Below are 12217 nucleotides of genomic sequence, written 5' to 3'. Positions count from 1 at the left end.
CTGGGGACTTCAAATGATTGTCTTCACTTTTTGTTTTTTGTTTTTCGAGACAGGGTTTCTCTATGCATCTCTAGATGTCCTGGAACTTACTCTGTAAATTGACCAGGATGGCCTTGAACTCATAGAGATCCACCTGTCTCTGTCTCCGTGAGTGCTGGGATTAAAGGTGTGCACCACCATTGCCTGGCTAGCCCTCACTTATTCTAGCTCCTGCCACCTTCCACCTTTCCAACCTGGCTACTGGCTACTGGTTGGTGCTGCACTACACACACACACACACACACACACACACACACACACACACACACACACACAAACACACACACACACACACACACACACACACACACACATACAGAGGGAGAGAGAGAGAGAGAGAGAGAGAGAGAGAGACCAGTCCTACCATGGCTCACCAGATAAACCTCCAAATACTTTGTCTGACAGCACATTTAAAAAGGCAAAGGCTGGGGTCCCAGTAGCCAGGGCTGATTTCTCCCCTGCCACCAGTGGGCTGGAAGCACCCTGGAAAGGTGTTGCACTTAGTCACTTGGTTGAGCTGACCAACTAAGAGTTCACTACTCTGTTTGCCTGAGATTACATCTTTATCTCTGTGCCTGATAGTCACCAAAATGTTGCGTTTCTCATGTGGATCTTGCTCTGGATTGTGAGGACAAAAGGGTCTTTATTCATCACCTACCATGTGCCAGATGTCCGGAAGTCCCATTTTGTGATCTCACAACTACCCTCTCGGGTTGGGGAAGTCCTTCCCATTTCAGATATAAGGAAACTGACTTAAGATGCTTGCTTAAAAATGATGTTTGTGTAGTTTCATATTCCCTCATCCACCAACTCTCATATACTTCCTTTCAAGAACTGGACAAACACACCTTGACATAGGATAGAATCTCACATCTCAATGGACTCACCACAAGCTGGAAAGATTGGTTAAACACTGAACCCACTTCATCTAGCCTTTAGCCCAGCCCAGCATCCCAGCACACTGCAGAATGTCAATCATTGCCGCTCATGAGCAGGATGCTAACTGGGAAGGAAACTCAATGCTACTCCTCACTACCCAGAAACATGACTTACACTGCCTCGACCCCTAAAGGTCCACCTTCAAAGCCAGTGTCTATTGAATGTTACTGATTTCCCCCCCATGGTAATGTTTAAAAGAATGAACCATTGAGGACTCTTCACTTGCTCAGAGATAAACGATTGGTCCCATGGATGCCAAAATAGCTCTGTTCTGTAGCCCAGGGAAGGTTAACTTCTTGCATCTGGTTTTCTTTGTTTTTGAATGGAGGATATTTTTCATGCTTCATAATAAGATCCATGGATTTAGTAAAATAGTAAATGCACAGGTGGCCCCGTGTCCGAAGCTCTGTCCATGCCTTCTAGGATCTTAGCCAGGAGACGCCATTGGGAATGTAAGTGCTCTTAGGGTACTTTTTTTTTAAATTTTTTAGTAATATTTGAAATACAGTCTATTTTAAAAAAGAAAGTTGTAAACATTCAAGTCACATAATATCAGACCTTAATGTACACAACCTGAAATAAAATGATTGTTGTAAAATAACTGATTCTCTCTCTCTCCCTCCCTCCCTCCCTGTCTCTCTCTCTCTCTCTCCCTCCCTCCCTCCCTCCATCTCCTCCCCCATCTCCCTTCATAGCAAATCTCCAGTGCAGACTGCAGTACTGGGTTACTGGGCACAGCTTGTGTCTGCCCTATTTGTCAGCCATTGAAGGTCGGCCCTAATTATCAACGCCATAACCCGAGAACTCCACGGAAGGAAGGAATAACTGGAAAAGCCCGAGCCGAACTCCTGATGTGGTTCGTTCTTGGTGAATTGGATTCATGGATATGCCAACTGTTCTAGAAATAAGATCTGTACTGCCATCACACGGCACCCTCAAACCACAGGCCACCTCTGGGTGACTCAGACCGTCTGCAGGGTTGTGACTGCTGCCCTTGGGCAGGCTCTTTGCTCAATGAAAGGGTGAGCGCAAAGCCCTCAACTCAAAATACCATTGGACGACAGAAAGTACCAGTTGCTTTCAGCTGCTTTCTAAATCTGGCCCTGGGCTTCTCTGGTTTCACTTAGGGACCCAGTGGTGCTCCAGTGCACACTTAATACTCACTGTGTTGTGGGAGACCAAAGATGAACATGTGGGCAACCTCACCAGAGACAATGCACTGGCAATGTTGCCCAGCCGAGGTCACAACATCACCCTCAGCAGGCACTACAGTTACTCAGAAATTATAATCTTATTTTGAAGTGATCATTCTTTAGAAACATCTATGTGGAAGCAATTTAGCCTTGAGAAAGTCAAACAAATGTCACTGGTGATGGGATTGTCACCGGAAACCACGACGGGGTTGGCTCTGAATGGGCTGTCAGAGAAACCTCAGGGTGAGACCTGATCTTCTCTCAGCGGCAGCAGGCAAGAACTTGCTTTGGTAATGAATACAGATGATTTCTCAGAAAGAATTTCTGCCTCTCACATGATCATGCCCCTGATAAAGAGACCATGTGTTCTGGGCAAATTAAAGAAACCAACCTTTTCTGCAGGAGCAAAAGCTGATCAAGTCTTTCTGAAAAAGCTGGGAGGCTGAGGTCACCCGAGTTCAATGTCATGAGTTGCCTCAGCATTTGGAAAAATTCAAAGGTGCCCAGCCTAGCTGCAAATTCCTCCTAACCCCATTGCTTCACGTTTAACAGTCCCAACCAGCCAAGTCTCCTGCGCACAACTGCCAGGCTCTTGCTAGTCTGCAGAATTCTTCATGCAATTCAAATGCATCACTGAGGACCAGAGTAGCTCCAGCCTCCCGCCTGCCCTCTCCAGTCCCACACCCTGCCCCCTTCAATCTCTAAGCCTCATGCCTGCCTCCTTTAACCTCTGCTGGTGTTTTCTTTTTCCTAGGGCACTCCATATGGTTTGGGGTCTTACTTGATGCCCTACTCCCCTAGACTGTGTTTTACTTTCTAATCACCTGCAGTTGGAGCCATCTTTACAGTTGCAGATTGTATTGCTTTAGATGAGAATGGCCCCCATAGGGTCATATGTCTGAATCCTTGGTCCCCTGTTGGTGGAACAGTTTAGGAAAGGATTAAGAGGTGCAGTCTGCATGGAGGAAGTGTGCCACTGGGTGTGGGCTTTGGGGTCTCAAAGGACTTACTCCATTCTCACTATTCTCTCTGTCTCCTACCTAAGGATCAAGACATCAGCTCTCAACTTCCTTTGCTCTGCCGTCATGCACTCCAACCCTCTGAAACCATAGCCTAATTAAACGCTTCCTGTTATACACAGCCGTGGCCTTGGTGTTTCGCCACAGCAATGGAAAAGAAGCTAAGACACAGGTATTATGTCTTTGCCCATCCCCATAACTCTAGGGAGGTAGCCTCTCATTTGCCAGTGGGGTAAATAAGAAGTGATTAAAATAGCTGACCCTCCTACATCACACATGTATCAAGTTTTCAATCTATATACTGCTTAACTTGGAAATTTCATTACTGACAAAATATTGTGTATAGATAGTCCCAAATGCAAAAATAATGCCAGGAAGAAATAAAGCTTATTTATTGCAACATTAGTTATATATATAAAAAAATAGAAACCACGGAAATAACCACCCACGGAGGAAGTTGTAACATAAATTGTGTTAACTTACTGTGTTAATTAACTTTGTTAATTGTGTTAATTAACTTTGTTCATCTACAAAATACTGTGTAACAGCTGGGGAGACATGCAAGGACCCGGAGTGGCTACAGCGAAGCAACACATAAGGAATAGGATCCCTCAGTGTTTGCAAAGACACCATGCATCTGCAGCTATGCAGGCGTGTATGTGTGCAGTGTGAAGAGTGGGGAAGAAAGGGGCAGATGAGTTAAAGGTCTTGCTCATTGCAGAAAGAATAGGGGGAAGGCAAGTGGAAGCTTCCTGCTTATGACTCCTAATTCCGTACTATTTAGCTCCCTTACAATGAAATGTAGTCTAGTATTGTTTGTGTGCAGGAATATAAGTTTTAAATAGCAAGATTCCATGAAAATGTACATAAACTTCTTATAGACCACAAACTGGCGAACATTGTAAAGTTTACTGAAATTGATCACTGAGCTTGACTGGTCGTGAATATTCCAGCTACCCAGCTGTGAACAGTTCCTGGGGCTTGGTGCTAAGCCTTGCTCCCTCTAGCTAGTTCATCCTCCTCAGCTTCTCTCTAGAGAATTCCTGTGCAGAGAGCCCTCATTCACATTTTCCATATAACGTGGGACTGAGCAATATACAAACTGATTTATTTCTATAATTTCCCTGGCATGTCTCAATGACCAGAGGAATTGTATTTTAACTTCATCTAGTGTCTCATGATATGTGTGTGTATGCATATATACATATAGACATGTAGTAGAAACAAAGGGATTGTCTAGACTAACAAGAATACCAAGATTAGCTGTAAATAATAGTTTTTCCATGATAAATAAAAAAAATCCTTGAATTGAAAGGTAAATTGAATTATGTATTTTCTATTCCTTTTCTCTTTTTAAAGCAACTAATGAGAAGTCAGATACAGAAAGTGGATCTGTCTGAAATGTTATCAGAGTTCAGGCCACAACCCTGACATGGAGAGCCGAGGCAGCACTGATCGCTGTGGCCACCCCAGCCCCACCCCTCCGGGAACGCGATCTGGGTGACTCACCACACTGATTCCGTCATTGAGCAGGGCCTCCCCGAAGATCATCATGTAAAGCTGTTCGTTCACGCGCGCCTCCTCGAACACGGCCAGCACGGCCACGGGGTCCACCGCCGAGATCAGGCTACCAAACAGCAGGTTCTGCAGCAGGTTGATGTCGCCAAGGCCGAAGGCTTTGATCTGGCAGATGAAGTAGAGGGAGAGACCAATGCCAAAGGCATTGATCAGGGCCCCCAGGCCTGCCCACCACAGGATGGAGCCGATGTTCTCAAAGAAGGGCCGCGTGGGCATGAAGTAGCCGCTCTCCAGCACGATGGGCGGAAGGAGGTACAGGAAGTAAATGCTCGAATCCATGACTGGAGGCGATTTGTGGTGGGTGCCAAAGATGATGCCACCCACCAGCGCACCCACGATGATGAGGAGACAGCTCTCTGGCATGAGGTGGGGCAGCTTGTGGTAAAGGTGGAAACCTGGGCGCAGAGAAGACTGGACATTAATCTTTGCCCACCCTACTGTCTCTCGATGTAGGCTGGTTCATCCGCAAAGGTGTGGTTAAAGATATTTCAGAAATTGTAATAAATTTTGCTCTAATCAGAAGCCAAAATGCATTTAAATTTTATTTTATATATAGAATTCCTGTTAGCAACTCAAACAGCAATTTTAAAGTCAAACATCCAAACACAGCATAATTCAAAGCCAGAGAAATCTGACGTGTTTAGGGATGATGGTTGAAAAGTATCAGACGTGTTTTTGTTTTGTTTGTTTTGTTTGTTTTTTGTTTTGTTTTTTGGGTTTTTTTTTTTACTATACTACGCCATGGCATTTCTACAAGTTCAGAAATTTTCATGTGTAATTAGAGCACAACACTGTGGTTCATAGCGCACAGCAGTCTCAAGTAAGAACCAAGCATTCGAGGCAGTGGCCCCTCTGTGAGTAGCTGTGCACACACTGCGTGCTAACCACCATGGTTGCATGGAGACCTCGTGATGCTGCATGACCAAGCACACACAAAAACACCCTGATCTCATTACACATTTGATTTCTGGATTGATTGTCGGCCAGTTTTTCAGAAACCTTTTCTGTCACTGTTGCTGCTAACTTTTTCATGATCCTTCATTCCACTGTACAACCATGTGTGAGGTTGGAAGCCACGGTTTAAGAAGCCATAGTCTCTGACCCTGTGTATCTTACTGTCTCAGTTCCACCTAAGATGTGGAAGGCACTCAGAGCACCGTATGGGCTGTAAACGAATAGTATTTAAGCACTCTTCTGTAAAGAAAAAACATACTACTGACTTTATTGAGGTAGAAAGTCAAAGATGTAAATTATACAGCATCTCCCACTGTTGGCAAAGTTTTAAGGGTAAGACACAAATAAATTAAAAGACAGAAATAATATGACCTATGAGACTTTGGTGAAATGTACATAAAATATTCTATAAATACAAAGACATCAGAAATCAGAGGATCATCATGGGGGGCCTCACGCCACACCTCCTGCCCCAAGCGTGACCATCCTTCAATACAGTCAATCAAGATCCTTCGCCAGCAGGCCCCTTTCCCATCTTGTTGCCGTTTTCCCTGCTTAGATTGTCCTTTTCCTTCATCTTTAGGTCCTGCTCAGAATTTGAGGCTAAGTCTTTCCCATTCCCCATGAGAGAAATCAATATGTCTTCCTCAAAAATTAGTATGTCTTCTCAAAACAATTTATCTCTCCGATGCTTGTTTAGTAACAGTGATCCTTACCTCCCGCTTTTATCTGTACTCGTCTGCAAATTCCCCCAAACTTCAGGAAACGATTTACATCATTCTGTTGCTTAAGAGTTTACATCATTACATCGCTTAACAAATATCAATAGCTAAATCTGTGTGATAGCTGGGTCTAAAAGTGCTGAATGAATGAATGAATGAATGAGCTAAATGGACATCAGAGGTGCTTCCATATGGAAGGAACTGGGTGCCTTGGGAAGTGGCTAAGATATCCACAGTTTTGTAATAGAATGAAAAGCATTTTAAGTGAGGGGAGGGAGCCTCAAGATGAAAAAAAAAAGAGAGAGAGAGAAAGAAAGAAAAAGAGGTAGAAAAAGAAAAAAAGTGTCCTAACAGATACTTTGCTCCCTCATTGACAGATGCCACCTGGCTTCAACAAGATATCAGAAGATGGTTTTTGTGTGTGCCATATAACAGAGAGCCTGGCTTTTAAATTACCAAAGGTAGATTTCTTTCCAGAGGCTTTGGAGAACCAGCAAATGTCTCCTTGGAGAGTTTTATATTTAGCTGTATAAAAAGAAGATGTGGGTTTTCCTCAGAAATGCTTTAAACTGCTCCAAGATATATATGCATGTGAGAGTATGGTGGGGTGTGCATGCATGTGTGTACATATATATGTGTATTGTGTGTGTGTATGTATGTATATCTGTATACAGGTTGACACAGTTGAGCAAAATTATCACCAAAGGATGTGACTCATACTTTTTAGGCTTCACTGGTGTCAAGACCTGTTCAAGGCCTTCTAAAGCCTGGATTCTCAGTTTTCTAATCCCGTTTTCAGCCTTCTTATTTTCTTCTTCACCTTCCTTATTTTTGTCTCTCAATTAGTGTTTATTTTAATCAAACTTAACTTCTAATTTATGCCGTAGAAATGGAAGAACCTGTGCGTTTTCTCGGGACCTACGTTTTGCTATTCTGGCTCCTGGTCCTCCAAGTGCAGCTACCTACCGTAAGGCAAAATGAGCCCGCAGAGCTGTGGCAGAAACAAGCCACATGCTTGCCGAATTGCAATAGGAAGTGCTTAAAGCATTTTATACTTTAAATCATGTGTCCCCTGTCGGGAAGGAGAGCAGATTTCCCAGAGTCAGCCACTTTACATCTTTATAACCCCAGTGCTTGAACGGAAGTGGGAAGAAACACTCAAGTCCTGGGAAATGGAAAACAGCCTTCAATGCTGTTCTTCCCAGAGGTTCCGGGGCCGGTTCCGTACTATTCCAAGAAGTGTGATGGAACTAAGAGATAACTCACAAAGTCAGAAATGACTTGAATTATCTTTGATCTATAAAACGTGTTTATAATTTTATAGCTGGCTATTTAAAAGGAATGGGGAGCATTTTGCTATTTTCCTGTCAAAGTGCTGGCCAGTGAGTTCTAGGTTAACCCCTTAAGGTCCAGCTCATTCGTTTCCAGGTATTGCATGGGTACTCTACAAATGTGCCTGAATGAATCAGAAATAATACACAACGATGAGAATAAGGTTGAAAATTATGTTATTATTCATAATCTATAATCTGAATACTCATAGGCATTCCTTAAATGTTAAAGTCTAGAAACCATTATAATCACCATCATCTTTACTACTATCACTACGTATCTCTCAGTAAACAAGTCATCGTAGTATATAGAAGGTCAGGCCCAGTATTTGGCACACAGCGTATATTTAATAAATACACCCCTTTTCAGTTCCCAAATGCTTACAGCATATAGACCTATCTAGATTCCTGAAGACTAGCAATTATAAACTCATTCTTGAGTAAGTATGTTTCAACTGAAAAACTAAAGTAATTTTCCTTTCTGAAATCCTACTGAATTCCACCATCAGGAAAGTCAGTAACATTTAACTAAGAGTCCCCTGAACAACAGTGTCTCCCACAGACTCTTCGTAATTCCTGATAGTAAATTCGGGGAACATGCAACATGTCCAAATAACAAACAACCCCTCATGAGTATGCACAAACACCGATAAATTGGGCCCTCCTCTGCTTCTAGATGTCTAGCGGCAGATAAAGGAGCCAGCTAGTCAGCAACGGGTCTGTGTTCTAAGGACCCGTAGAGCTTCAGCTGTTGCCAGCTGTTGCCAGCTGTTGCCAAGCAGAGGGAGGGAAGCTGTGGGAGAGGGACAAGGGGAGACAACTAATACTCCCCATTGTTTACAAGTGGCACAAAAGTATCACAGGAGACAACATTGAAAATTCCCATTATCCATCCAGTCAAACGAAAGGTGCCAGACCTGGGTCTGGCTTGAGTGCAGTATTCACCTAGAGAGCCAGTTTTGCTCACACACTCCTTCAAAGTGGTGGGCACTTGGCGTCAGCTCACCATTCAGCAAACTGCGGGAGATTTCTCCCAACCGGCCCTTTCCGTTCCATTTGAAACTTTCATAGCTTAAGAGGTATAGACTTAAAAAAGGTACCCAAGTACTCCCGAGCCCCTAGCTCACAGGGAGGAAGGAGTTACAGAGAAAGACAAGAGCCCGTAAATATTCACTCCAGACTACACATGGCCCAACTTACATCTCACATCTGTCATATATAGGCATGTGTATGTACGCGTGTACGTTTATCTATGTATATATATGGAAATAAAAATGTTTGAAAGATTCTACATCAACAAAACAATCTGTGCACTCAAACTATCTACAGTTTATCATAGAGGAGGCAAAGGCAATGATCTATGCAGTAACTGGTATAACGGTATGGATTTTCGACTTTGGAGTAAGCGGTTTTAAGGGGAGAGCGGTGCACGTTGGTCGTAGAACGTGAGCCACTGCTGTGCTTCTGAAGGAAGAACACTTGACTGCAGCTCAACACATTCACTGGAGCTCCCTTCCACGCACAGCGGAAAGCAGGGTGGCTGGCAGCTCCATCTCAGTTAGGAGGAAAGCCATACTTAACTGGCAGATATTGACTCGTACACCCCGCACCCCATTGCTGGGGTGTTAAGAGTTGCCTGTGGTTATTTTTCTCCTTGCTTCCTGTCACTTCACAAGAAACATGAGTCTGTTGGAAGGAATACATAACCAAAGCGATTGACAAATTGCAGCACATGGCTAGGAATGAAGGAAGATCATGTTACATAAAGAAATATTATTCAATCTCTGGCATTCCCCAAGCCCTGTACACGTTACATTTTATATTTTTTTTAAAGCATGGAGCATTAGATTTTTACATGACAGATAAGTCACATGACTGTGTTCTTGAATTACAAAAACAAAACAATGAATACTGTGGGCATATGCATTTAAATTTCAAATGCAATCCTGAAGCATTAAACAGCCATGACTTTCTCCTGATTTTAGGGAATATGATTTCAATGCACTATAAGCAATGGTTGTTTATAAGAGATTTTCATATGTGATAAGAAGTAATCACCCTTAAACATATATTTGAGGACTTACCGATTTTTGCAAGGGATGCAAGCAATATCCAGAGGGTGACCTCATAGGGAATTTGAACATAGTCATAATCCAGTTCAAACACAGATATTCTTTCATCGGGGTCTGAGCTGGAAGCAGCAAACCGAGCATCAGGTGCCTGCTGGGCAGTGGAGTTGGAGGACTCATTCACATACGAGGATGCTTCGGAACATGCAAGGACCATCAGCCATAGCAACCAGTTCCAAGAACGAAAAGCCATGTGCCTTGCGAGACCCATGCCTGCGGGTCTCTTCCTACACATCTGGGGCCTGATGTGTGCCGTACATCTGAGGCAGGGCGGGTTTCCAGTCTCGTTACCCGAGTGAGAGACAATATATGTGCAATCCACAAATCATTCCCCAACGAGTCCAGTGTGATGATTCTGCAGGTACATGCTTCCAGATCTTCTTAAAATCTGTCGTTGTTCGGTCAGTTCAGCTTCCCCATCAGATGTAGGCTTCCAGGGAGCTCTACCTGCAGGACCTTCATCTGACTGTGAATTAAAGAGAAATCTACGAAGAGGAATTTCTTTTCATTCGGAGCTGTTTCCTCACTCACTGAACACCGGCTTCATCTCGTGAGTGTAAATTGGAAAGGACGCTCATTCGGTGAACCACTGAAGTCCTTAATAAGGAAGGGAATCCTTCCTGCCCTGCAGGATCCCAGGAAGAAGTCACCTGTAGTGTACCTGGTCCTCGGCACCTCCCTCTTCGGTCTCACCTGTTTGGAACCGGTCAAAGCTGCAGGTAGCTCTTGAACCACTCCTAATTATTTGCTTTGATTTGACTTTTGTAATGAAATGCTTGCTCTGAAGATTCTTCGCAGGCTACGCTACTGACACCTAGTGGGCACCTGCAACATGGCACCCTTTGCGAGTTGGTAATGACAAGTTGCTAACCCTGCAGTTAGCGTTCAAACCAAGGCTCTTTTTGGAAGATGAAGGGCTGTTAATAAGTATGCCAAGCCATGAGGAGGAAATGGGACTGTCCTGGAAGACCCGTGGAACGGTCTTCATAGACAACGGAGGCGGAGGCAAGGCAAGAACCAAGAAGCTAATGAACACTGAATTTCTTGGCCACTTATAAATGAAAGAAACAAGGCTCCCACTCCCTATACACTTCACAGACAGTTTCTGCAATGGAAAGAAAACAAATACAAAGTTGGATGAGTGTGTCTGCAAACCCAGTTGTGAAATGCCCAAACCTGTAGTTAACCATTTTGTCATTATTGTCTATCTGTACAAAAGAACCACAGGCATGAACTGCCTCTGGAGTTCAGAGAGCGTTTTGTCAAAGGTTCTTTATCTGAAAGCGGCTAATTGTATACATTCCATGAGGCAGATAGGACAGTAAATAAGACAGAGTTAAAAAAAAAAAACTTGAAAGAGCCAAATTTTCCCACAGATTTAATACGTGTTTTCCTAATGCCATGTCAAGTGCACCTTACAGAGCCATCCTTGACTTCATTTACAAATGGAAATTCTTTAAGACAGAAGAGAGAAGTAACAGACTGGTAGAGGAGATAGCACACTAACAGCCCGTACAGAAAGGTGGGTTCATTTTACAAGTAGCCCCTAAGGAGGCTTCGATGTAACAAACATTGCTGGAAGCAGAGGGGGTATCTTAGAGAAATGAAAGGCTCAGCAATTCAAGAGGATGTATAACAATTTGAAGCATGGATTTACAAAGTAAGATTAACTCTGGGAAGAAAAAAAATGGGTTGATTTCAACATCGTCGTGTGAGAGGATGAAGGTCAAAGTGATATAGACTGTTTCAATAGACAAAAGAAGTATGAGACCGAGCCAACACGTTTTCATTTTTAAAACTGACACCAAAATGGGAGTAGAAGGAGATGCCCTGAAATGATAGCACCACAGGCAGCCACATGCTCCTTAGTCAAAAAGAACAGCTATGCCCTGGTCGTACTACACTGCCCTGCAGGCTCTATCCAGAGGAGTTAAACTATAAAGGAAGGGGTACCCAGGTTGATTTGAGAAAGTAAAATTATTTCTATGTGCATATGACATAATCCGCTTTAATGGAAAATCATGAATAATGGACTAAAAATTTGTGAGATCTACTTAAGGAGCTTGTGACCAGAATTGTCGAGACCAGCTCCTGGGCCCTGGCGGCCCTGATGAGCGAGGCTCAGACACCTGTCCTCACTATGCCAATTAGATAAGCAACACTGAAAGCAGGGAGAGGAGATTTAATCATCTTGCATCTTGGCCATGTTGGGGTAAGGGACAAAAAGGTCCAGTGATCCCCCACCACCACGTCCATCATCTGGGTCCTGACATGTTGTTGGGTTTTAGCAGAGGCCAAGAGGGGTCCATCACT

The 12217-nt window shown here is 43.6% G+C and overlaps 1 protein-coding gene across 4 annotated transcripts in view; it reads right to left on the bottom strand.

Moving 5' to 3' along the window:
• Slc9a4 (solute carrier family 9 member A4) overlaps positions 1 to 10682 on the bottom strand; it is a 50432-nt gene extending 39750 nt beyond the window's left edge. For 3 of the 4 annotated variants that reach the window (XM_048430206.3, XM_048430207.3, XM_085679621.2), the window contains exons 1-2: positions 9860 to 10681; positions 4700 to 5163 (exon numbers count right to left, since the gene is read on the bottom strand). In XM_048430206.3, the coding sequence (XP_048286163.1) occupies positions 4700 to 5163; positions 9860 to 10139 (744 nt within the window). In that variant the 5' untranslated portion in view covers positions 10140 to 10681. Of the gene's footprint in view, positions 1 to 4699; positions 5164 to 9859 lie in introns of all 4 variants that reach the window. The other variant, XM_085679620.2, reaches the window with a different exon arrangement.
• Between the last annotated feature and the right edge of the window lie 1535 nt (positions 10683 to 12217).

This window comes from Myodes glareolus, chromosome 18 (assembly GCF_982192425.1).
Source record: "Myodes glareolus chromosome 18, mMyoGla1.1, whole genome shotgun sequence".
Lineage (NCBI taxonomy): Eukaryota > Metazoa > Chordata > Mammalia > Rodentia > Cricetidae > Myodes > Myodes glareolus.
Note: the sequence above shows the minus strand (reverse complement) of the source record. Positions and strands in the feature narration are given on the sequence as shown.